The sequence below is a fragment of the Panthera onca genome, chromosome A1, assembly GCF_046562875.1.
Source record: "Panthera onca isolate mPanOnc1 chromosome A1, mPanOnc1 haplotype 2, whole genome shotgun sequence".
Taxonomy (NCBI): Eukaryota; Metazoa; Chordata; class Mammalia; order Carnivora; family Felidae; genus Panthera; species Panthera onca.
The window spans coordinates 117,455,746-117,482,559 of record NC_138339.1 but is presented as its reverse complement, the minus strand read 5'-3'; the positions used below and the strand labels follow the sequence as shown (position 1 = coordinate 117,482,559).

The 26,814-nt window shown below is 35.4% G+C and overlaps 1 protein-coding gene across 9 annotated transcripts in view; it reads left to right on the top strand.

Moving 5' to 3' along the window:
• Window positions 1–26,814, top strand: part of TCERG1 (transcription elongation regulator 1) — a 61,149-nt gene that overhangs the window by 11,246 nt on the left and 23,089 nt on the right. For 2 of the 9 annotated variants that reach the window (XR_009611046.3, XM_060635820.3), the window contains exons 5-15: window positions 3,954–4,196; window positions 8,519–8,581; window positions 9,720–9,920; window positions 10,902–11,014; window positions 11,767–11,855; window positions 19,673–19,833; window positions 21,103–21,159; window positions 21,310–21,376; window positions 22,474–22,524; window positions 23,869–24,004; window positions 24,860–24,949. Coding sequence is in view for 8 of the 9 variants with exons in the window: in XM_060635820.3 (XP_060491803.1) it covers window positions 3,954–4,196; window positions 8,519–8,581; window positions 9,720–9,920; window positions 10,902–11,014; window positions 11,767–11,855; window positions 19,673–19,833; window positions 21,103–21,159; window positions 21,310–21,376; window positions 22,474–22,524; window positions 23,869–24,004; window positions 24,860–24,949 (1,271 nt within the window). In the remaining variant the exon portion in view is untranslated. The remainder of the gene's footprint in view (window positions 1–3,953; window positions 4,197–8,518; window positions 8,582–9,719; window positions 9,921–10,901; window positions 11,015–11,766; window positions 11,856–19,672; window positions 19,834–21,102; window positions 21,160–21,309; window positions 21,377–22,473; window positions 22,525–23,868; window positions 24,005–24,859; window positions 24,950–26,814) is intronic. The other 7 variants (XM_078449896.2, XM_078449903.2, XM_078449902.2 and 4 more) reach the window with 7 other exon arrangements.

Here is a 26,814-nt window from a genome sequence, read left to right as displayed (position 1 = left end):
GTGAGACCAGGTTACAGAGAGTTTTAAGAACCAGGCAAATGGGTGAGGCGAGCAGGTTCCAGGGTCTAGCATAAGTGTTCTGGAAGATTTTTCTGGTGTTCTTTTTTTTCGGTGAGGGGTAATATTGAAATAAGGGGAAGTTAGTAGGAACTTTTCAGTAATCTCATTTAGAGGTAGGTAGGTTTTAGAATGGGATACGGGCAGATGAATGAGGAGTGGAGATAGAAGCAGTCAGAAGGGTAAGAGAATTTTCAGGTATAATGTCACAGAGGCCTCAAGGTTAGACTTTTTCTAAAAGGATGAGAGGTAATAATAGATTTTAGGAATGGGGAGAGAAGATTTTAATTTGTTTGAAACAATTGTCATTAATATGTATACTATTAGCTTTGGGAGATTTCTGTTTATATATATGTTTTATATATCTTTATGTATCTTTTTAATTTATAGGCTGAGATTGAGGTCCAAAATATTTAAATAATGATTTTATTGATATGATTATTTGTTATGATACTGGTATGAAGATGCATAGTTATCCCTATAGGTGATTAGAAGTTGGATTATCTTGCTACCTCGATAATAGATGAGAATAAGAAAAGTGCCCTAGCTTCAGGGACTTGGGAATTATTAGTGTATTTTATCCTGAAAGAAATTTGTAAATGAGAGAGATTCAATCATAGTAGATTCCAATTTTATTGCATTTGATTGATACAAAAAGTAACTGAGGAAGTAAGGTATACCTAATATGGAGACAATTAAAAATTTTTTTTTTTTTTGATCTTTATTCTTGAGAGAGAGACAGGATGTGAGCAGGGGAGGAGCATAGAGAGAGGGAGACACAGAATCTGAAGCAGGCTCCAGGCTCTGAGCTGTCAGCACAGAGCCTGACACGGGGTTCGAACTTACAAACCGCGAGATCATGACCTGAGCCGAAGTTGGATGCTCAACCGACTGAGCCACCCAGGCGCTCCTGGAGACAGTTTTTTAATGGCTGCACTTGATATTTTGTTAACAGCTTGGGGGAAAATGCACTTAGTAGGGAGATGTAAATAATGCTTTATAAGTCTTTTCTTTCTTAGCTAAGGTGAATTCTGATAGAGAAGCGTAACAGTGACCATAGCCAGCTGGCTGAGGGGCTTTGCCATTTTAGAGGCTAGTGCGTCTAAAAACCTGTGTGGTAAGACAGGAAACTGCCAGTTTTTATGGGGTACCTGTTGTGGTAATGGCAGAAAGGGATTAATAAAAGCATTGCAGTTCTATGTGGAGACTCTGTGTTGCTTATGCTTTGTTCCCTTTCTTCTTAGGAAGGAGAAATAGTAGTACTTTGTTTTAAGGAAGGTTGGAGGTGAAATAATTTAACTGTCCTATATTCCATTTCTGTGTTGGAATGGTCTGTCCATATAGGCCCATACCTGTCTTGCTGTTATGAGCTGTTCTATTCAGAACTCCTTTTTGTCCTTTTTTGCACTGCCCTTCAGTGATTGGGAGGCCTTTATTCTAAGAACAGAATAGCAAAAGGGTGTTCTTTTTACTGCCTTTAAACATTAATTTTGATGTTCTTTCTGAGTATTCCTGACGTCTGTTTTTATTTCACTTGGTTCAGTATCCTGAAGTGTTGTCCTACTACAATCTTAGTATTTCTCCATCTGTTGCACTCGCTTGTCTTTTTTCATTAAGATCTGAGGCTGGATAAGTAGTATATTTTGAGGCCTAGCATTTTACTAGTTATTTTAGCAAAAGGAGTTGGTAGGAATTTTTCTGAGCATTAAGTCCTAGCTACCATTCTCCTAGTTTCCCATTGAATTCTTTCATTGCCTTTATCTCTGTCCTTTCATGACTCATGGCCACTAATCAAATTTAGAAAATCCTGTGTCAGCAGGAGGAATGGGTTGAGTGAATAAATTTTTGCCATCTCCATTGGTGTTCTTTTCCGCTTGAAATTTGGTGCTTTTGTAACTCCTGTTCTTTCCTGACTACAGTATTTTTTTATCTTACCTCTGGTAAGATTACCTCTAGTAATTATATCTAAATATTATTACCATAACATAAAAAAATATGTAACTGTATGAACTGCAGTATAGACCTGTGGGTAAATGAAAATAAAAATTAAGAAATTTATATTTTAGCCCCAGTTGAGCATAAACTCATTTTATCCGGTGCAAGTTTGTGAAAAATGCTGATGAAATCCTGCTTCTCAGGGAAGTTGGGAAGAATAACTAGATATATTTTCAGCCATTACAGTAGATTACAAATGCTAAGTGGTATATTTATGGGACTGGGCAAATGTTGCATGTAATTTGTATTTTTCACACTGTTATAAAATTATATTAATATGATACTGTACCCTAAGGCTAGGTCTATGCTAGACCAACAATTCATTCCTGGGCCCCTGAAGATACTTGTTTGGCCCTGCTGTCTATTTAGCCAAGGTGAGTCCCTCATTAACAAGTATGAAATTGCTCACATCTTCCCAGCCTAAGTGAGTTTTTCATTATTAGGAGCTGAAAAAAGATACAAATTTTGTCAGTTGGAGTATTGGGTGGCTTGTATTAAACAGTGCGTTTTCCCTTAGGATAAAATTGGCATACAGATTGGGAATGCACTGTTTTATTTTATTTGATTTGATAAATTCGTTCTTAGTCCAGTACAGGTAGTTTGAAATTTTTCTCTACATCAAAAACAAAACAAAACAAAACAAAAACCCATGAAATATTTGTTACCAATGAATTACCAAAAATGAGTTTTGTGTTAGAACTAAATGGGTTATAAAATTACAAAACTGTTTTATAACATTTGAGTACTGTAACTTTTGAAGTATAAAATACAGATTTTATTTTTTGGTCACAGTTTGATTTTAAATGTGATAACTAAAGATGAAATGTTTTATTTTTGATACTTAAAAATAACATATTGGAAATAAATTATCCCAAATTTCACATTCTCCTGGTCTCTCACACTGGAAACCTGAGTTGTTATTATTTTTTTTTTTTTACCTTCTTATTTTGAAATAACTGTAGAGAAACCCAACTTGTTTTTTACTCCATTTGTTCATAGTCAGTCATTAGTCACTGCATATCTTTTTCTCTCTGTTCTTCCTTGTTTGGACAATTCCACATAGGTTGAAATTGATTTTCCCACCTCTGTTCTTTCCTTCCTGTTCATCTGCCAGGTTAATTCATCAAATGAACACTGATTAATTCTCTTCCATACAGAAACCTTCATTTTGCCTCCCCTGCACCCCTTTTACATTCATGAAGTCGCACAAATAACACATGAATGCATTCTTATAAAAAAATTAAACTCTAATGAAGGATATGTAGCAAAATGTGAAAGGCATGCACAGATGTAATGAGTACATACATGTTGGTGTGCATTCTTCTAGGTCGTTTCTCTACATTTACATAATTTCTTCCTTTCCCTACCCAGTAAAGTGCAGACTCCTTAGCCTTCTGTCAAAGCCTTCTCCTTTATGCCTCTGGTCTGCTTTCCAGCCATAACTCACTGGTTCTTTTGGTATGCCTATTGTTTTACTAGTTGACTGCTTGCCTTGTATTTTCTAAACAATTCCCTTTTGCTACCTCCTCTTGGCTTTTTACTCACTTTTCCCACCACTTACTTATTTTCTTCTTCCACTCTGTCATTGTCCTTGTTGAAATCCTAATCTTTCAAGGCCTATCATCACACTATATAATTTTTTCTGTACCCTCTCACAGTTAGAAATGGTCTTTGCGTCTTGATTTATACTCCTATACATTTATCGCATTTCACTTTATATTTTAATTTTTATATTTCATTTAACTATCTTCAAGCTTCTAGAAGACAGAGACCTTTTTACAAATTTCTTGCAGTGCATGGAATGGGCTCTTAAATACTTAACTGAATGAGTGAATGATGAATGAATATAGTGAAATGGTTTATGAAGGAATGATACATATTTTTGTTTTATCTTTTATCAGCACCCACAACACAAGATCAGACCCCAAGTTCTGCTGTTTCAGTTGCTACGCCTACAGTTAGTGTTTCAACTCCTGCTCCTACAGCCACACCTGTGCAAACTGTTCCCCAGCCGCACCCCCAGACGTTACCTCCTGCTGTTCCTCACTCAGTACCTCAGCCAGCAGCCGCAATACCTGCTTTTCCACCAGTCATGGTACCTCCGTTTCGTGTTCCCCTTCCTGGCATGCCAATTCCGCTTCCAGGTAAATCAATGGATGAGAATAGTCCTTCTAGCTATGTTTTCATATTGTCAGTTAGTTTGTTCTCATGTGTCTGTTGCATTTGAAATTTGCCTTGAATCTCACCTGTTTGAAATGTTTTTAAAAGATTCATGGCTAACGGCAATATTTTCTCTTCAGTTTTGGTAAATGTCCTTTTTTTGTTGTTGTTTACATGTCTTAAAATTAGAGCCACATTTGAAGCTACACTCATTTTTGGATAATGGCCTCAATGAATTAAAAATGATCATCTTTTCCTGTAACTATGTTCAAATGCAATTTTTTTTTAAAGGATTGAGTCTGTAAAGTTGAGAAATTACAAGTTCTTAATAGCTGATACTAAGTGATTTTCTATACTGTGCCCTGTTCTAAGCACTTTACATGTGATAACTCAGTTTAATTTTTGCAATTATCCTAGGAGGTAGGTACATAGACAGGCTAAATTACTTGCCCTTGACGCATAGCTAATGAGTGATGGTGTTGGGATTTGAGCTGGGTGCTCCAGACCCAAATACCATGCTCTTAATAACTGTTTTACTGGGAGGAAAGTGTTAGTCACCTAACTATAAGAAATTGATCTAAAGCAAAGCCAGAACTTAACCCTTGTAACAGTTGTGAAGGGAAGTATAACCTGCACTGTGTAAACATTTAAGCAATTCTAGTGAGATTGTGGAGTAGAATTTTCCCTGTAGGGATTAAACAGTGACAGTGTTGGGCATCCTAATTTGAATGCATTTGTTGTTGACAAACACGTTTATCCCTTAATCCACGTCTGTTCTCTTAGTATTACAACTGGAAGCTTTTGACGTAGAGACCTCGTGTTCACAGTTTTTGCTGTGAAGTTTGTGGCAAAGATGAACAGAATGTAGGCCTCTTGTCTCCCGTTTTCACATTCCTCCCACTATTATTGCCACTGTATTGTACTAGTTTTTATGTAAGAAGAGGGTTGTACTACATCCGTTTCTTAGATTTGCACATATTTTAATTATAACCGCTTTTCTAATTGTCTTTTTCCTTGTGCCTGCTTGGAAAAGAGGCAGTCACTTAGATTTTATACCTTAGCAAGAAAGAAAAACCAAAATTCTAAGAATTAGTGGTGTTTTTTTTTCCCTATAGGAAAACCTTTTGCACATTGTTAATGTAGTGTCGGATAATGCCCAATATGCGATGTTTTAAGAAACTCATATCACTAGAAAGAAAGTAAGAGGGAAACCAAAAAGTTTCCTCATACTAGGGATTACCCTTTTTCAAAATTAAATTTAAGACAAGCTTTTGGGTACCCTTTGGATATACTTTTTGTAGAAAACTAAGTGATACATGGAGAATAGCTTGACATTGGTCATAGCCTCTCCCAGTCTTGGTCAGGGGTAGTATTCAGACCAGATACTGGATTCTGAATGATCTCAAGGAGCATGGGGTTGTTAATTCTGTAGAGAGGAGATTGAGAGGTAGCATAATAATGTTGCTGAAGTAATTGAGAGGCTTACTAAAAGGACTTTGTTTTGCTTTGAAGTTTCTCAACAGGACCAGTGGGTGAAAGGTACAGAGTAGCAAAAATTCATTTCTATAGAATGTTGAATTTTGTTACAATAAAATCCCTTCACTTATATCTCTGTTTTGATGTCATGATCTTCTCTGACCCTTACCCCCACTTTAAAGTTTAGAACAGATGGTGGTGACCATTTGAGCAGATGAGGTGGTACCTATGAAGTTTGGCAGTAACAGGCATTTAGTTAATGGCAGCCACTAATGTCATTTTGTAGGTCATTTGGAAGAGACCTTGAGTTAGATAATCTGTAAAATTTTGTCCAGGTTGCCAAAGATTCTTTAAAGAGAGTTAATGTCTTCTAGAAAGTAATCATAATATTTGTTTATATAGTAAGTCATCTTTGATGCTAATGTTCATTTTCTCATTCTCCCTTTTTTTTTTTTAAAGATTTTATTTTTATTTTTAAGTAATCTCTACACCCAATGTGAGGTTTGAACTCACACCCCAGGATCAAGAGTTGTACGCTGTACTGACAGAGCCAGCCAGGTGCCTCTCCTATTCCCTTTTAATTTGGTTCTCCAAGGTGCTTTAGTGAAAAGAAAGGGAATACTTGTTTTTTTTCCTTCCCAAATTTTTCATATATGATGGGATTGATCTCTTTTTCTATCATTTTTTTTTTCTTTTTATCAATTTGGCAGTAAGGTGACAGGAGAGATTTAGATATAATTTATCTTGGAGTTTTAAGTTCTATCTGTAATAGCAATGTATGGCTCTACTGAGAATGATTAAGGAAGGGATCGTCAAACAAGATAAAGGAAAGGAGTGGAAGAATTGTAGGTGAAGTACAGGAATAAGAGTTGGAATTGGGGATAGTAAATTGGATTAGAATTCTAGCACGTCTTCTAAGACTATAAAATCTTAATTTGGAATTTAAGAAACTTACTGTCAGTGACATCAGAACTATTCAAAATGCTAAATGGAATATTCTAATTTCCTAGTAGAACACAGTTTGAGGGTAAAGTTACAGGAAAATTGAACAGATGTTCCCTTGAAATAGAAGGTTAAACATTTAGATATGTGGTAATTTTGTGACTCTTTTGTATGTAATCACCCTCAAAGAAAACATGAAGTTTATCTTATGTTTTTAGCATGAGAAGAAATATAATATGACCTTTCAGTATGGTTTATGTGTTGTTAGTCAAATACAGGAGTTTTGTGTTGGCCCAATTTATGTTTAACAATGGTGGTTAGGCCTAAATATTAATAGATTTGGTTTTCTTCTGTTTAAGTTGAATAGTTAAAATTACTTTTTGGGGGATGGTTTTGGAGAACATTTTTTGAGAATAAAGTTCATATAGTCTAAGAATTAAATTTCCAGTGCTTGCTTAATAGTTTCAGTGGTCCTGCAGATGGCAGTATTTATACTAATTTAAACTTAATATGTGCTGTAACTTCCTTAACCAAATGAATTTTTCCATTGCTTTCTTACAACATCAGGGAAAACAAAATTATACATATAACTTAACTCAGCATGCTTTTATGATCCAGTGCTTTTGTTTTCATTTCAGAGTTAATAGAAAGTTTAGCTTTAATATTCTTCATTTAAAATAGTAATTATGAAATTAAAGACATTTTTCAAAAATTGGCAGTATTTTTGTGTGTGTGTGCGTGAACTTAGGTACATTATTTACAAACCCAGGGGTTTAATTTCAATTTTCACCTCTAAGTTAAGAGAAATTTCTTTTCCTGTACTTTAGTGGGGCAAATAGTATATTATTTTGAATTTTTATTGGTACCAAACTAGGTTTAGTTTTTTCAGCCAAAACAAATAGAAATTATAATTCAATCCCTGAACTCCCTTTCCTCCTGCCTTTGGCCTTTTCTTTTAAAAATTTTTTTAAATTCACACTTCATTTTGGATTTCTTCAATTAATCAGTCTTAGTTTTCCAGCTTTCCCTTTCATTCCCTTTTTATCACCATTGTAATGCATCATGATGAGTCTTCATTCTTCTAAGAACTGTACGTAATTTCCATTCTTTAATACAAGTGCTACTCCTTTAGTTGGCTTAAATAATAGAGGTTTCTGAAGCAATCAGCCCATGTAGTCATTAATGATACTAAAGGGGCTCTCTTTATGTTAACAGTTAGCCTGCTTCAACATTGTTTCAAGCCTGTGCCGTTCCCCAGAGCAGGCAGTAAACATGGATATTTTGTCATTAGCTGAATGCTACCCTTCTCTTCATCTATGCCCATTTATTTAAAATGTTGCAGTGGAATATTTGAATCCATCTCATACCTTACTGTCTTCCTTTCTCTCGCACCCCTCTTTGTCCTTTCTTACTCTTGTTCTACTTCTGCATGGTTACGCTCCGTGCCTCAGCTTCTGCATGTAGTTCCCACTTAGCAGCACAGAGAAAGTGTCTTGTCAGTGTCATGCTGCATCTGCCTTTCACTGGTATCTAAGCAGCAGCAGCATGGGTTTGATGTCCTGTGGGGGAATGTCCCACGTGAGAACTTGTTACGTCTGTATAATGAAGGGGCTTCCTTCATTGAATTTAAACTCTTGAGACTCCTTCAAATATTGTCAGAGCTGGTTTGATAAAAAGGTAATTGATGCTATAATTTAGAATTAGTTATCCTTAGATTTGGCACTACTTCCCACAAAATGTCAAACACAAAGAAATTTTACTCCATTCTTGGTCTTTTTCATTGGAAATAGCATCCTAAATTGTAGTGGTCAATTATTTCCCTGAATCCCAGTGGTAGCCGACATACCATGGCAGCTTTCCAACGTATGCTTGCTTATCCATTTTACAGGTGTAGCAATGATGCAAATAGTCAGCTGCCCGTATGTAAAGACAGTCGCTACCACCAAGACCGGTAATTTTTAAAACCATCTTAGTTTGTTTTGTCTGTAAGTTGGCATGGTAGTGAATGTTGTTGTTTATCCTTTTTATTTATTTCCTTTTGCCCAAGTGAGTGGATTTTTTTATATTTTTCTTTTTAATGAGCAGTATAAATGCAGTTGTCATATTTGGCCAACACTTAATTTTCCCGATTGCCTGTAGTATTAGCTTCTTTGGTTCACAAAAGCAAATAAGGTCAGATCACTTTATATCTTAATTTTTGTAATAAGTGTAAACAACTTCATTCTCATACTCATAACATTTAATTTTGTTATTTTGATCTGTGTTTTTAAGTTAAATATAAAAAAATCATTTCCATGTGTAAAGTGATGTGATTATGCTTGCATGCTAGTGAGTATATGTGTGTGAATATTTGTGTGTGTAGTATAAATTTACATTGTAAAGTTATTGAAGATAGCTGCCTGAAACTTAAATCCTAGAAGAGGCTTTGAGGGTTTTTGTTCAATTTGGATTCATATATCCTTAATTATTTGTGTAATATCAGCTTGTTTAGCTGTATTGTAAAAGAATATTAACCTTGGCTTATCTTTTAAAAAAATAGAAGAAATGACCTTTTTTAAGGAAAAGACTAAACTGACAAAACACTTAAAAAGGACATTGGACTAAATCACTTATCTGTTGAAGTAGATTTGATAATGAACTCAGTCTTTTACTTTAAAACTGAGAATTTTATTCGTACCCTTTTAGGTACCTTAGAACTAGGAAATAATTTTGCTTCAGGAAATATGCTTGTTACCTTGATTTCATTACAATTTGAGAAATCCTTTATAAAAATACATTTCTAGTCACATGTAGAGAATGTGTCATGATTTTTATAGTTTATGGTTAAGACTTCATCTTAAATGTGACCCGAATTTTTGACTGTTCTTAAGTTACTTCTTGAGTTGATTTTCTGAATCTAATTGAATTTAGACTTTAGAACTGAACAGGGAAATAGCATTAAGTGATTCACGTTTTATATGATTTGTTTTTGTTCCAGCTTGCTCATTCATTTATTAATATTTAATAGAAGGATTTAGCTCATATCTTAGAGTTTTATTTTGCATTGCAGTTTGATGCTTGGACCTAACTGCTGCTGCTTCTTCTTTTAGGTGTATTGCCAGGAATGGCCCCTCCTATCGTACCTATGATCCATCCCCAGGTTGCTATTGCTGCTTCACCTGCTACCTTAGCTGGAGCAACAGCAGTTTCTGAGTGGACTGAATATAAAACAGCCGATGGCAAGACATACTATTATAATAATAGAACATTAGAATCAACCTGGGAAAAACCCCAAGAACTAAAGGAAAAAGGTATAGTTTTCATGACTTGTTGAGACGTAGTAAAAACTGGGATGCTATTAATAGAGTGCTATTTGAAATTCCGAGTTACTTCCTTTTTAGCACATTTGCAGGATTTGCTAATTCTGTAGTTGTTGGATTCTTTATTTTTACCGAATTCATAAGCATGTATTTATTTAAAAAGCCAGTTCCACTTCCATGTTTGTGATTTTTTCATCCATCTTAAATTACACATACATACACACACATAGATTTTTTTTTTTTCTGTTGTCAGGAATTACATAATTATTCCGTTGTGTAATTACTGACATTGGTAGTATATTGAAATATGAATATTGTATGTGTCCTGAAGAAAACAGGAGGCCCTTGAAGTCTTGGATGAAGAAGACTCAAAATTTTCTTACCACCAGTTCCTGTTTCTAAGTATCTTAGTATCTCATCCCTTTCAACAGAGTGACTCATTGCTACAAATGATATGTGAATGGCTTGAAAGACTTCATGTCTCTCTGAAATGAGTGGTTCTTTTCGAGTGACAGTTTTCTCATGGTATAGTGAGGAGTTTGAAGTTTACCAGTGCTTTAGATTGAAATTGATGATGATACAGAGAAGAACATTTCATCTTTGTGGTTAATAACTTCTAGTTCTGAATATCCTTTTTTAAAAAATTTTTTTTTAACATTTTATATTTATTTTTGAGAGAGAAAGAGAGAGAGAGAGAGAGAGAGAGAGACAAGAACACAAGTGGGGGAGGGGCAGAGAGAGGGAGACACAGAATCCGAAGCAGGCTCCAGGCTCTGAGCTGTCAGCACAGAGCCCGATGTGGGGCTCGAACCCACAAACCGTGAGATCATGACCTGAGCCGAAGTCAGTTGCTTAACTGACTGAGCCACCCAGGCGCCCCTAGTTCTGAATATCTTACCTGCTTAGTCTCTGAAAGTTCTTGGAAAGTTACACCAAAAACCAACAAGTGACATTGTCTTAACTTTGTAATAGAAAAATTAGAGGAGAAGATTAAAGAGCCAATTAAAGAACCTTCTGAAGAACCTCTGCCAATGGAGACGGAGGAGGAAGACCCTAAGGAAGAGCCAATAAAGGAGATAAAGGAGGTAAAGGGCCACGACCCGTTAACCTGGGAGCCAGAATTAATTGTTGGGTACAATTTACTTGTAATTTGAAAACGTATCTGATACAGTTTCACTTAATTGTTATAATCTTCTTTCTGAAATTTTAGGGTTCTTTGAAGTTTGTCATGTAGTTTTTCCTTTGAAAATTGTGTTGAATTACTTCTTATAATAAACCACGGCCCCTAGAAAGAAAGGGCCTTGGACCAGAGCATGGACCCAATCTCTAGCCTCCTGATTATTTATAGACTGGTACATGGTAAAATTATAAGTACAGTTTTATATTTGGGGAATGTTATATTTTATCTGTCTTCTGGCATGGAATGATCTCTATACAGTACTGAAAGAGCTCTGCTTTTTCAAAGCTTCCTATATTCGGTCAGGGACCAGAGGTAGTCATGTTTATTAGTAAGGAAGTTAGCAGAAGAAAGACATAACCTTAAATGAAGAGGTCTTCTCTAATTTTCTATACTATGTTCTCCATTTCTGCTCCTAAGCAGGTGGAAGATAGAACCATCTGCTGTTGCTGGCATCTGCTGTTGTAGAATGCGCTCTGTCTAGGGAGCAAGGAGTTAGAATTTTCTTAGAAATTCTTACTCAGAGTCTGTACTCCATGTGCTACTAACCAATCTTATGTTGGTTGCACTTTGAGGTGTTTGCAGTGTTACTTGTATTGTGTAGTAATTCAGTATAGTTTTGTGATACTAAATAAATGGGAGTAACATCATTTCCTATAGGAGCCCAAAGAAGAGGAGATGACTGAAGAAGAAAAGGCTGCCCAGAAGGCAAAGCCAGTAGCTACTACCCCTATTCCTGGTACTCCGTGGTATGTACTTGGCTTACTTTAGTAAGTTACTTTATTTAATTATTTTTTCTTTCTTTCTTTTTTTTTTTTTTTTTATTATTTAAAAAAAATTTTTTTTTTTAACGTTTATTTATTATTGAGAGAGAGAGAGAGAGACAGAGCATGAGCAGGGGAGCGGCAGAGAGAGGGGGAGACACAGAATCCAAAGCAGGCTCCAGGCTCCGAGCTGTCAGCACAGAGTCCGACGCGGGGCTCAGACTCACAAACTGTGAGATCATGACCTGAGCAGAAGTCGGTCGCTTAACCAACCAAGTCACCCAGGCACCCCATTTAATTCTTTTTTTCTTAATTACCATATTTGATTGTTACATACTTTATCATCTAGAAAGAAAAGATGCTTTAAAAAACAAATATGTCAAGTAGATGTTTTTATCTAATGAATATTTTGGTGTTCAAACCTAAAACTCATTTGCTACATTGTCTTCCTCCTTTCATGGTACTGTTGGTTAATGTTTATCATACATAGTTACAGACTTGAGCCACTGTGAGATTCTGAATCTACTTTTTATTGTTTAAAATACTTGTAAATTGATTTTGTGTGTATATCCACATACATGATTACATTTATAGAACTGTATAAAGTTGACTTTTTATTGAAGAGTTGAATGGTAGACTTTTTCTTTCCTTTTGTTTGGTTTGCCCTTCTTCTACCTGCATCAATGCTCTCTCTCCTGTTCCTGCTCCAGCCTATGTAATCCATATACAGTCCACATGTTGTAGTGAATTGTTTCTTAAGTCTAGTAATCTATAGGTTCCCCTCCATTGTATTTTCATTGCTTTTTCTTTGTCATTTTTGTCATTTAAAAGATAAATATATTTGTTATATGGAGACTCACAGTCTGGATTTTATTGTTGCATCCCGATGGTATTCTTTGAGTCTTCTGTTCCTGATTTTCCTGCAAACTATCAAGTAGATACAGAAGAAACGATGAGATTCAGATTTGATCTTTTTGGCAAGAATAGTTCATAAGGGGATGTTTGGCAGTGTCTGGGGATGTTTTTTGGTTGTCATGACTTGGGAGGTGTTAATAGTGTATAGGATCTAGTCGTTAGAGGGTAGGGATGTGATACTCCTAAACGTCCTACCATGTGCAGGACAGCTCCCTACAAGAGTTAATTATTTGGCCCCAAATGTCAATAGTGCTGAAGTTTTCAGAATAATGAGTTGGTTTGAGTATTGTAAATTCATACATTTAACTATATATATTTTTAAAGGTTATTTTGAGAGAGAGAGCATGTGCTTGGGAGGGGCAGAGAGAGGGAGAGAGAGAGAGAATCACAAACAGGCTCTGCATTGTCAGTGCAGAGCCCGATGTGGAGCTTGATCTCATGAGCTGTGAGATCATGACCCAAGCTGAAACCAAGAGTCAGATACTTAACCGACTGAGCCACCCAGGCGCCCCTTAATATATTTTATATGCTTCTATCCATTACAGTTAATATCCTTATTGAAGTTCTGTTGTTTCATCTTTGGCTGGGTGAAACCTCTTAAGGTTGACTCCAGGGTTTTTTGTTATAACCCTGTTTTTGATACCTTCCTTACTTTGTGTTTGGCAAAGATGTTCCTGGCTTTCCTCATGTATTTCCTGTCTCAGACCTAGATTTGGCCATTTTGCTGTGGAGCCTGGTTTCCTTTTGTGGGAAGTGGCATTTATAGGATCTAGGGATAGGTGTTATTACTGAATAAGTCATTATTAAGTCTCTTTGGGAGACACAGACTGAACATGCACACATTTAAAGATACATCATTAGTTCATATCATTACTTGCAGTTCAGGTTTAGTACAAGATTTTTACTGAATCTCATCATCTGTTTTAATTCAGTATCCCCTTTTCTGCTGAAGATCCTGTTTCTGAGTAATAGTGACATATTTATTTCTTTTCTTTTTGTTGTTTTGTTTGTTTTGAATATTTATGTATTTTGAAAGAGAAAGAGAGGGAGCTTGTGGGCCTCAGTGAGCGGGGAAGGGGCAGGGAAAGGAGGAGAGAAAGAATCCCAAGCAGGCTCCGTGCTGTCCAGCCAGAGCCCAGAATGGGGCTTGATCTCAGGATCCCTAAGATCATGACCTGAGCTGAAATCAGGAGTCAGATGCTTAACTGACTCAGCCACCCAGGTGCCCCTCATTTGCTTTGCTCACACAACAGGTCACACAATAACAGTACCAACACTGTCATTAACAGTGCGATACTGAAGATCGTTCAGGCTTTTTTTTCTCCCCGTTATTTTTATGTTCAGGATATGTCCCTCCAGGGATGTGTAGTCAAATTACTGTGTTTTAAAGGCATTTGGAATAATTGTTTTCTGTATATTTCACTTTACCAATGTGATACCCTCATTTTTAAAAATAATTATGCAAAATATCTACCATGGATCCATAATCAAAGTTATGGAAAGAGTCTATTCAACGAATATTTTCCTAGGTTGTGGTTTCTGAGTTTGAGTATTGTACATGAAAAGCTGGTAACCAACTTCAGACCGACCAGGCTGAAGCTTTGTGGGCCTCATCAGTTTTCAAGTTTGGGTTTCTCTCCAGATGAGTGAAATTGTCTTTTGGAGTTTGTTTCATTATTGCTTCTTTTTACCTGTTTTTTTTTTCCTTTTCTGGAACATGTTATCTGCATGTCAGGTCTCTTGTATTTATTATCCTCTAAACCTCTTTTTCTCTGTTTTATATCTATAGTTTTTGTGTCCTGCTTTGAGTTATTTTCTCGTCAGTCTCATATATTAGAAAAGAATATGTGAATCTGTAAAAACATACAATATGAACGAATTACAGGAAGTAAAAAATTACAGAATTCCACCTTCACCCAGCCTTCTCATTAATAAAAATTTGATTTCATACAACTTCTGGACCCTTTGCTATGTTGTTTGTATACATGTGTATAGAGTTTTATGTGTGGTGTGCGTGCATATTATAGTGTCTTAAAAACAATATATTTTCCATGTTTTTTTTACTAAATATGTCCCAGAAATTTTGCTGTTTTTGTACAAATATATTTGTGATAGCATGATTTTCCATAAATGTATAATTTTTTTTATAAATGGGTGATTAGTTTGTCTTCCCTCCCCCACCCCTCCAGCATTACAAAAATTGACATTCAGGATATCCTTACACATATCTCTTTGTGAACACTTGCAAGCATTTCTGTTGGGATTGATTTCTAGAAGTGAAGTTGCTGAATCAAGTGATACTCCTCTTTAATAGTTTGGTAGATACTGCTAAGTTGACCTCAGAAAGGTTTTTTGGGGGGACAGGCTGGACTGTGCCAGTTAATATTCCCTGCAATAGCCTACCAGTGTTCTCTCCCTCACACCAGTGTAGGGATACTCTATTTAAATCTTTGGTAACCTTTTAAGAAAAGGAGTCCTATTGGATGTTTCCAGAATACATGGTGTAATTGAGTTTATTTCATGTTCATTGGCTGTCGATAGCTTCTTCACAGTTTTCCTCATCTTTTTTGTGGATTTGTCTTTTTCTTAATGATAGGAGAGAGCTTATTATGCATTCTCTTAACGCCTTTGACTTTTACATACATTACAGCTTCTCCCTATTTGTTCATTTTTGTTTTGCTGTCTTCTCATACATAAATTTTATATTTTGATGAAATCAAATTTATTGATCTTCTGTTTACAGCTTCTGGGTCTTTCTTAAGAATTCCACCTCCCCATATGCAGCTATGTGTTCCTAGTGCTTTTATAGTCCATCTGAATACATGAAGGATACCTGCTTGTCCAGATGATTTTCCAAGTTTTGTCAGTGAAAGAATGTATTGTCAGTAGAACTTTAATTCCTTAATTAATTATTTTCTATTTCTTATAAAATGGGTAAGTGGTAACTTTAAGCAAAACAAATTACTCATGCGGTGCCTGGCTGGCTCAGTTGGTCTGTGATCTTAGGTTGTAAGTTCAAGCCCCAAGCTGGGTCTAGAGACACTTAAAAATTTAAAAATCTTAAAAAAAGAAAAAACAAATTACTCAGCTGAGCAGAGTATGCCACTTCATTTGGATAATCAGATTTATCTATCTCTTGGTATCTTCAGATGTTGCTCTTTGAAGAACTGTTTTTTAGAGTTAAGCTAAATGTAAAACATGAAGTTTCATATTTCCCTTACTTGTGTTGGGATTTTTTTTCCCTAGTATTTCACAGCATTAGTTTGATTATTTCTTTTAAAGTAAGAGGTCAAATTTAGTATTTTGTATTCCTTAGGATCAGTAAATTTTAGTTTGTGGTTCTAAGAGAATTTTTAATGTTTCAACAAAAGTTTTTAAAGGTCATGGACTAATTTTTTCCATTGCTTACTAGGATTGCATCATACAGATTTAACTTGCAGTTATTTTTACAGTGTCCCACAAAGTGCAGAGTGAGGGCTGCCTGTATTTGCCATGCTTTATGTGTGTTGTAGTCCATGTTGCGTTTTAACTTAGGAAAATTTATCTTTTAATTTTTACTCTCTTCTGCATATACTGAGAGTGGCACAGGTCTACTAATTAATTAGCTTGCTGTTGTGTTTCTGTAAGTTTTTTGTTGTTGCTGTTTCCAGAGCTTTTTTTACAGTGGGATTTTATTATGAAAAAGTTGAAACAGAGAGAAACATTGAATGTTTCTAGAACAGCGAGCACCAAACATTGACCACCTAACTTTTACAGCTAACATTTTATCGTATCTGCTTCATCCCTCAATGCATCTCCAACCATTCTTATTTTTTTCATGGGTTAAAAGTTGCAGATAGTAGTATACTTCACCCTTAAACATTTTATCTTTCATATTATTAGCACAGGGCAGTTTTTTGACACAATTCTTTGTCCATTATTTCCCCTGTTAATTCTGAAACGTCACTGCACATTTACCGCTAGTACTGTTGGAGCTACTTTGGAGCTATATTGGCACACTTTGGTATTTTGAAGCCAACATCAATTAGTAAAATAGAATCTCTGTCTTAAAGTAGTTACTACTGTTTATATCAGTTAAATAGTGTTTTAAAAACTGGCATAGAAAATTTAGGATAGGTTTTTTCCCAGTAAAGTTAAACATCTAACAAGATGGCTTAAGTATCTCAGGATTATTCTTTTAAAAAAATTATTTTTTAAAGATTTTATTTTTAAATAATCTCTGCACCCATCACAGGACCTGAACTCATAACCCTGAGAATCAGGAGTCACAAACTCCCCCTACAGAGCCAGCCAGGTACCCCTTTCAGGGTTAGTCTAATGGAACATAATAACACTTATCTTCCCCTATGCTTTTAAAATTAATTGTAAAGAGAGATCACAAGTAGAAGCATTTTGTCTTCCCTAGGATCGGTGAGCCTTGCTTTTTTTGTTGGATTCCATGACAAAACATATCTAGTCCATTTCCACAAAAGATTTTGGTTTGGTAGTACATTACACATTTTGTCAGTTTTTTAAAAAAGATTTTAAGTAATCTCTTTACACAACGTGGGGCTCAAACTTAAACCCCAATATCAAAAGTTACATTTCTCATTTTTATGTGTTTTAAGTACAATTGTCGAAGTACAATGAGCTGAAATAGTTCAAGTTCATTCCCACAATCAAAATAAACATTTCTAGTAATCCCGAAAGTTTCCTTGTATCCCTTTGTAGTCCATCCCTCCCTCTAATCCCATCCTTAAGTGTCCCTCTGCTTTCTGTTATTTTAGATTACTTTGTATTTTATAGAATATCGTGTCGAGAATCCTGTAACATATACTTTTTTTGTCTAGCTATTTCTTAAAAATATAACTATATTGAGATAAATTACATCCCTCATTTAAAGTGCACAACTCATTGATTTTAAATATATTCACAGAATTGTGCATCCATCACCGTATTCAATTTTAGAACATTTCCATTATTCCCCCCCTCCCCCCCGCCAAAAAAAATCCCCATGCTCATTAATAGTCAGCTGGAGATGAAGTCTCTTATTTTTTATTCATCTGGGAATATCTTTTCTTGCCCTTGTTCCCAAAGGATGTTTATGCTGTATAGGGAATTCTGGGTTGGCAGTGTTTTTTCCCTCCACCCCAGCACTTTAAGGATGTTGTTTTACTGTATTCTTGCCTCTAGGATATCTGGTAAGAAATCCATGGTCATTGGACTTGTTCCCCTGTTTGTAGTGTGCCATAGTTTTTCTTAACTACTAGCAACTAGCAAGGATTTTTCTTTATTTTTGATTTTTACCAGGTTGGTTATGTTGGTTGTAAGTATGGTTTTCATGAAGTTTATCCTGCTTGGGGTTCGCTGAGCTTCTTTAATATTTGTATCTTTTACCAAATTTGGACTTTTTTTTGGAGGGGGGGGGCATTGTGTCTTCAAAATTTTTTTCTGCCCCAATATCCTTTCCTCCTGGGATCCCAGTGACGTTTACATAAGGCATTTTGACATAGTCACTTTAGTTCCTGAATCTCTGTTGATTCTTTTTACTGCCTTTGTTCTTCTGGTGGGATAATTACTGATCTATCTTCTAGTTCACTAATCATTTCCTCTCATCTCTATGCTAGAGAAATTGAATTTCAATTGTGTTATTTTTCTTTTTTTTGTTTTAGTTTTATTTTAATTCCAGTATAGTTAGCCTGCAGTGTTATATTAGTTTCAGGTGTACAAAGTAGTGGCTTCAGCACTCGTATACCACACCAGTGCTCATCACAGGTGCACTCCTTTATCTCTATCTCCTGTTTCACCCTTCTCCCCACTCACCGTGTCCCTGGTAACCAGCAGTTTGTTCTCTGTGGTATAAGACTAAGTTTCTTGGCTTGTCTTTTTCCTTTGCTTCATTTCTGTATTTTCTATCTCTATAATTTTTGGGTTTTTTTTTTTTTTTTTTTTTTTTACAGTTTCTATTTCAGTAATGAGAACCATGTTTTCATTCAGGTTTTTTCTTCATCTCATGAACTCCAGTTATAATTGCTTCTTGAAAGTCTTTGATTATTTCAGCAATAGAGGTTTTGTCTGATAATTTCAACATCTGGATTAAGTTGGCTTGGCAGCTGTTGATGAACTTTTAATTATCTGACCATAGAGACCTGGTTTCTACTGGAAGTTTTGCTGTCTTTGCCACTCTGACCATGCTACTGTGTGACTCGGGGCTCTCGGGGCAGAGATTTCAGGGAGGAAAAGTGGGAAATTTACACCCTTGCAGTTGCTGCTGTAAACATTGACTCTCTTCCAAACTTAAATATTTATTTTTTAAAAACTGTACAGAGCCCTTATGTTCTTATTTTTTCTATTTTGTCTGAATTTGTTGTTATAATTAACAGGAACAGTGAACTGTAGTGGGCTATGGTATCATAGTGCAGTCAATACTTTCTTATTTTTTGTATTAGATATAATGAGATATTAAAGATTTCATAGCAGGTTGCATTTGAGTATGTAAAATTCTGATTTGGTAAGAAATATATAGAAGAACTATGTAATAGATACTGTGCTGTGGTCTGTTCTTTAGCTTTAGAACTGCTTGATAGCATTCTTGTTTGTTGCCATTGAACTCATCTTTTGTGGTAGGTAAAAATGCAGCACTCTCAGATTGAGTGAGTCAGACCAAGTTACTAATTATATGAATTACTTTGCTTTTCCTGGTTTTATCCACTAATGTGTTGAGCTGCTGTTCTTAACCTTTGCCAGTCAGCTCTCTCCTTTAAAAGTCATGTTTGGCTAACTCCTGCTGTCTGGAGGTGTCCCCACCACCACCACCACCACCTCTCCTTTAGCTGGATGACAGTAAGAGACCTGTGTGTCAAATATGTTCCATAACCTGAGAAACTGATATTTGAATCAATTTGTAGGTGTGTTGTTTGGACTGGTGATGAGCGGGTCTTCTTTTATAATCCTACCACCCGTCTCTCTATGTGGGACCGACCTGATGATCTGATTGGAAGGGCGGATGTTGACAAAATTATTCAGGAGCCACCTCATAAAAAAGGAATGGAAGAAGTAAAGAAACTAAGTAAGTTTTCAATTAGGAATTTGTCCTCTAATTTTAACATTCTTTTAATATTTTTATAGAAAATATGAGGCCATTTAGGAAAGCTTGCTGTTTTCAAGGAATATAACAAATTTGAGAAATGGGCTATAGTCCATGAGAAATGGGAAATAGTCCACGATGCTAGTTTGAGTTCAATAACAGAGTTATTAAAAAAAAAAATAGAGAATTTGGACAGTTTTTTTTGTAAGATATTCATATGTGTGTTTTTTTAATTGCCTCATCAAGATTTTTAGTCCAAGATAATGTTGGCTTTGCTAAGGTTTGCTATTTGCTTATTAATAATACTAAAACATTTCTCAGTGTTCTTTTAGCACCTTTTGTAAATAGTAATATTTTTTGAAATAAAATTGTACAGAGTATTTTTAAAATACTGGTTATTAAACTTTTGTAAAGTACAAAATTTGGTAAACTATGAAAGCTTAGTCTTTTGTTTATTTGTTTACTTATTTGGAGAGAGAGCAAGCGAACAGGGTCAGGGTAGAAGTAGAGGGAGAGAAAATCTTAAGCAGGTCGATGTGGTGCTCCATATTGGCCAAGAGATCAGGACTGAGCTGAGATCAAGAGTCAGACGCTTAACTGACTTAAACCACCCAGGCACCCCAAAGCTTAGTCTTTTAAAGTAATTGAAACTTAGGGAAGGCAAGCCTTATTTCTGACAATATAAAGACAAACCTTTTTAAGAGATTATCTTTTAAGGTACCTCATGTTCAGGCAGCATTTCAATGTATATAGTGAATACCAATATTTATACATAATTTTGATTGCATATTTTTTATTGGTAATTTGCCTTCATTTTGATATGATTGTTTTTATAGAGCCCCCCTTCATCAAATGTAGAAGCATAAATGAATCACTAATACTTCCAATGAAATAAATTCTCATCCATGTCATTTATAATAATTGAGAAGTCTTCATGGATTGTGTATATTTGGTGCTACATTTTTTGCTTAGGAGTCACTTTCAAATCAGTGAAACTTTCCCTGTCTGTTGCTAAAGACACTAGGCATTAGTTTTTCCCATGTGTCATGAATAAACATTTCAAAGTGAATTAGAAATTTAATATAAAGGGAAGATTAATATAAGAAGTATAGAATTGTGTTTTGTTTAATGTTTTATAAAGGAGAGAATATTATGGGATGGATATGTTATGGAAACGGTGACTTTTTAAAAGAAAAGATTGTGTAATATGTGCATGTAACTTCATAATAATAACTGATACGTTTTTGCCAGGGCACCCGACCCCGACAATGCTGTCCATCCAAAAATGGCAATTCTCTATGAGTGCAAGTGAGTGAACTATAAATTGTACCTACTTTTTCATACTATTAAAGCAAGTGTTCTGGTAGTGGGTAGCAGAAGGATGAGTACTTAAGTATTTCAATTGTTGCTTGCTTATTTTTATATTCTGACAAGGTTTAATTAAATTTGATCTTACAGTTAAAGAAGAACAGGAATTAATGGAAGAACTTAATGAAGATGAACCTGTTAAAGCCAAAAAACGGAAGTAAGTAATACTTATAGTTTATGTAATTCAGGCAGATTATAGCTATTAATTAAGTCACAGTCAGTTTGTGGATGTGACAACTAATATGTATGTTGTTAGGAGACCGAAGTCATGATTGCTCTCTAAGGCCTGATATTAGAAAGCTTTGCTTTAGAGTGTAGAAATGGTGTCCTTACTGTTGCTAGATTTGCAGAATATTTGGTTATTTAAGTGTATATTATGAAGCCAAGTGACATTTTAGGAATTAGTTGATAAATTATTTTCAGATATTCATTAAGCTGGAATTTTATAAAAAATGAACTTCCTCCTTTAGTGTAGACCCTAACAGACACCATTTCAGAAAGTTCATAGTTATAGATACACAGACTTCCCTCTTTTTTTTATATACTTGTCACCTAGCTCTTCCTTGAGTCTGTGGTTATTAATACCTGGTGTAGAGGGAACGTGTGAGCTTAGAACGAGCTTTGAGAGAAAGAGAGTGCCATAAGTGGGAGCATTAGATTGGCCAGTGCTCTGTAGTTGAGTGAAATAGGAATGTTACTAATTAAGGGGGATCATAGGTGGGGGGTAGATGGTATTTGGCTGTGGCGGGAGGAGGGGAGGAATGGGACCATTATTTAGCAGCAAAACGGAAAGTTTGAAGACATTATTAGGAACTGGATGATCCATAGTCCTTATCTGAAAAGGACAGATTGAATGCAGCCAAATTATGGCAAGGAAATCAGTGAGACAAACCCTCGGAAGGGTGGTTCTTTTTAAAAAATCATTAGTGACAATATTAAAGACATTAAGATGTTAAAGAGAGTCACTCATAATCAACCAAAGTAACACAGCTATTTTCATTTTTGCAGTTGACTTTTTAGTTCTTGACCAAATATGTAAATACTTTTATTAGTTGTAATCAACTGACTTTGTGTGCTTTAAAAAAAAAAAAAATTAGAATAAGACATTTGTTTTCTTAATTATTGTAAATGACTGTATTCATTCTGTTTATGTAACCATAATTTTGGATGTTCCTACAATGTTAAACTTTCAGGTTGTTTTTAATTGTTTGTTCTTATAGACAACTCTGTAAGGTTTTTAACTGCTTTTATCAGGAGAATGTCAAAGAAGTCCTTTATGTGGATTGCCCGAGCTTCTCTATTTAGGTACAAAGTTAAAAGCCTATTTTTCCTGGCTTAGTTTTTCTTTCTTTCTTTTATTGAGATAGATAGTGATAGTTTGTATTGTGACATTTTCATTTAGTATAATTCTGTAAAGGTTATTTGTTTTCATTAGTTATATTTCTTGGATGTCTTTTAATTGTTTATTTAAATAGTTCTTAAATAAATTATTATAAGAGGGTATATTGTTTGGCAAATTACTTTTACCTGTTTGTTTTGTGCATATCTTAGGTCACAGCCTATCTCGCTAAGTTCCTGCAGGTCACGGACTATGTCTTCTATTTCTTTTGATTCATTCCCTAAATTGCTAATTACCTCTCACTTAACCATATTTGCGGGTTAGCCATTTAAATCTCTTGGGCTACCTTCACTTCCCTATATAGCATGCTTTTGAGATTTGTGATGTTTTGTTTTTCCCAATTCCCTTAAGTTCGTGTAGGGAGTATGAACCAATTTCATTTTGATACTTAGCAGATCATATTTAAGGAGGAAGATCTGCTCAGACACACCCAAATATTATTGAATTACTTTCTCTTTTGGATTATTCATATGAATGGGCCTTCTTCATAGTGCAGATGTTTGAGAGGTGACTCAATTTCATGTTTACAATCTCACTTGAGTACCATACAGCAACAGGGTTGTCCTTAGCCCTGAGGTGCATTTTTGGAGGAAAAAGAAGTAGTTTAGTCATTGATGAACAGTTCTAATTCCATCTAACTACTCCTGGGCCTATGTTGCTCTCTGGGACCTGTCCTTCAACTTAAATCTCAACTTACCACCCAGAAAGTGAGTAAAAAAGATGTCAGGTAGGTAAGGTATATATCTCACATAACCACTTGGCCAAGTTTGCAGATATTTGCATTTTATTTTCAAAATAAATATTTGAGATTACTAAGACTTATACCAGTTTTTATTAGATAAAAATATTTTACGGATCTATAATGTAAAACATTCTGGAAAATACTATTTTTCCTATATCATTTCAGGAACTAAAAATTATGTTTTGTGCTGTTTGTTTCTAACACATAGAGTTTTATTGCAATGTTAGTTTTTTTTTGTTTGTTTTTGAAAGTAAGGTAGTTCATTTTGTGTATCAGACAGAGAGACAGCACAATATAGCCATTGTAACATCATTAGAAGCTCATATAACTTTATTATAATGAAAGTTGCCTATCCCTTAGAGTTCATTTGAAACCCTCAATATAATTTTTTTTTGCCAAAAATATGCTGCTCAGTAGTGAGTCTTGAATATTCCATTGATTTAAAGATTTTAGTAAGATTCCTTGTTAATATTTTGTCAGTTGATGCCTTATATTTTATTTTTTATAGGAGAGACGATAATAAAGACATTGATTCAGAGAAAGAAGCTGCCATGGAAGCTGAAATTAAAGCTGCCCGAGAAAGGGCCATTGTCCCTCTGGAGGCCCGAATGAAGCAGTTCAAGGACATGCTGCTAGAGAGAGGGGTCAGAAAACAATCTTTGGGGGAGATATTTCTGTTTTGTATAAGTAATATAAATATGTCTTGCTAAAAGGTCAAATCTAAGGTTAGTGCTCATGTTTGGGGGGGGAGGTAAGGGAAGCCTATCAAATTACTGTACTCTCTCAAGCAGCCTTTTTCTTGGCTCATCGTATCATGTTTGACTAAATGCCTTTTTACTGTCCTTTTAAATACAAATAACATTTAATGTTATTTGTTGGGTCAAATGTTGATCCAACATTTGTTGGGTCATTAAATTTTGGTGAGTAATATAAGATGAGTATTAACAGAGTATTAACATTACAGAGTGGCGGACGACATGGGATAGGTAAGGTATATGTAATTTTTCTTTTAATACTTTCAGAATGGCTTTTGGTTAAAGGAGAACTGGTACTTTATGATATTATTAATAGAGCTTAATTGAGAGGGGTTTTGACGTTTTGGTTATGTTCACAGATTCATTTGAATAAGTTTAACTGTTCAGTTTAAAATTGCAGCATTGTTCACAAGATTGGAGCAAGCATGGGAAATCAAAATGCAAATCTTCAAGGCTTTTTCTGATGTACTGATTTTTAAAATGTCACACAGTAGTGGTTATTTTAATGAGTAATTAGGTGTGTGTTATTTGTATATAATACAGAAATGTTCAGAGCCAATTAGTGTGGAAATTTGCTGTTGCTAGCCTCCCACTGCTTGTCATTTATTAGTGATGGAAACTTCAGTATGGTTTTTATTATGCCTCCTTTTTAAGCAGATGTCCTGTAGATTTCAAGGAAAATTATATGACCTTTATGTTTTTAGAGCCAACTTAATTATGAGGCAATACATTTTTATTTTAAAGGTGTCTGCTTTTTCAACGTGGGAGAAGGAGTTGCACAAGATAGTTTTTGATCCTCGGTACTTACTTCTCAATCCTAAAGAGAGAAAACAGGTAAAAGGAAAATAACATTATTTAAAAAATGTATATCCCTTAACAGCATAATTTAAAAACGTAAGGAATAAAATGCCATCCTTTCCCCCCCCACACACACAGTACTCAAAACGCATAGTCTCGTATCTTAGAACACATTTACCCTCTCTGTGGGCATTTCTGCCTCAGAAATACTTGCATATTTTTGCCTTTATTATGGACGTGGGTATTGCTTCATGAGTATCCTGTCCTTGTGCCTCATAATATGCTGATGTTGTATCAGGGAGTTTTCAAAATTCATTTTAAATGCGTTTATTAATTTACTTTTTACTGGGCAAATGTTGCAGATTTATAGTAGAAAAATAGCAATATACAGACGAGTAGAAAGGCAGAAGAAACACCTACAATCCTACCCGACTGATTGGACCATGACTGGACCCTGGTCTTGTAGCCTTCCTCTGTGTGCCAGTATATATGCATGAGTGTGTGTGGTAGGTAGACAACACTCAGAGACCCGTTTACGTTTTAAGCACACAAGTCTACATCTAAGCACCATCTGTTAGAATGTCTCTTCATCATAAGCTTAAAGAATTGATGGACACTTCAGGGTCTCTGCTCATTTAGTGTCAACATGAATTAGACTTGCCATGTTATTGAGTGCCATTATTCCTGTGATGATTCAGCAATACATATCCTCTCACAGTGATCACTTCGTCCTCTAAATCCTTGCACATTTCCAACTTACATAGTTTCTGAGTTACCTGGACCACCCTGACACTGAGCTCTGTAGAATGGTGAGTATGTTGAACTACTTGCTAGAGGGCTATTGAGCTACGACAAGATTTCATTTGGTAGTCTATTCTTGATTTGTAATTTAATAGTTGGCGTAATTCTCTGCACCGTGTGCCATTATGCATGTAGGTCTCATCACAAACTTTTTATAAAGAGAGGAAATTTACATTGTGCCAGACATGTATTTTAGTCTGTGTAATAGAAAAGCATGATTTTCCAAAGGTACTTGCATCTGCATTTCAAACACAGTAGGGGTGTGTGTGTGTGTGTGTGTGTGTGTGTGTGTGTGTGTGTTTTAAACTGTGTGTAATGGTCTCTATCAAAAAGTATAAATCATCCTTGATTCCTTACTTCTCCCCTCTGTGCATTTCAAGTCTGTTAGCAAAATCTACCTCCAAAAGCTTGTAAATACAACTTACTCACCATTTACCCCACTAACACTGTAGTTCAGGGCACCGTTACCATTTCTCAGCATCTGTGTAGCCCCTGACTGACCTCTTTGCTTCCTTCTGTTCTTGCTTTTTGGAGTCAAGTTCTTTTTCCACATAGCAGCCAGACTAATTTTACATTTAAGAGGCAAATTAAGGCACTGTTACTGTTCCCTTGCTCAAAAAATGTACATTGCTTACCATTTCATTTAGGATAAAACTGGAATTCTTTATCATGGCTTGTAGGATTATACTTACACTCTTATCTTCATAGTTCTTGAAGGTCTTGTCTTAGATTCATTCATTCTGGCCACAGTTCCTTTGTTGTGCTTTGAACAAGCTGGGTACATTCTGATACTTGGCTCTTCCTCTGTCTGGAGTGTTCTTCCCCTAGGTGTTTGCATATGCCCCATGATTTTATTCAGGTGCTTGTCCAAGTGCCTTCTGAGCCATGTGTCTCTTTGCTTTCTTTCCTTTATAGCACTCACAGCTCTAATTATCTAGAATTATCTACTGTCTTCTCCGGCTGCAGAATATAAATTCTGAGGGCTGGAACTTTGTTCATTGCTATATGTGTAACGCCTGCAGCAGTGCTTAACCTAAATATCCCTGAAGGATTACTTTAAAACCTTAGTGATGTGACTCTTCATGCTGCTGAGTGTTATA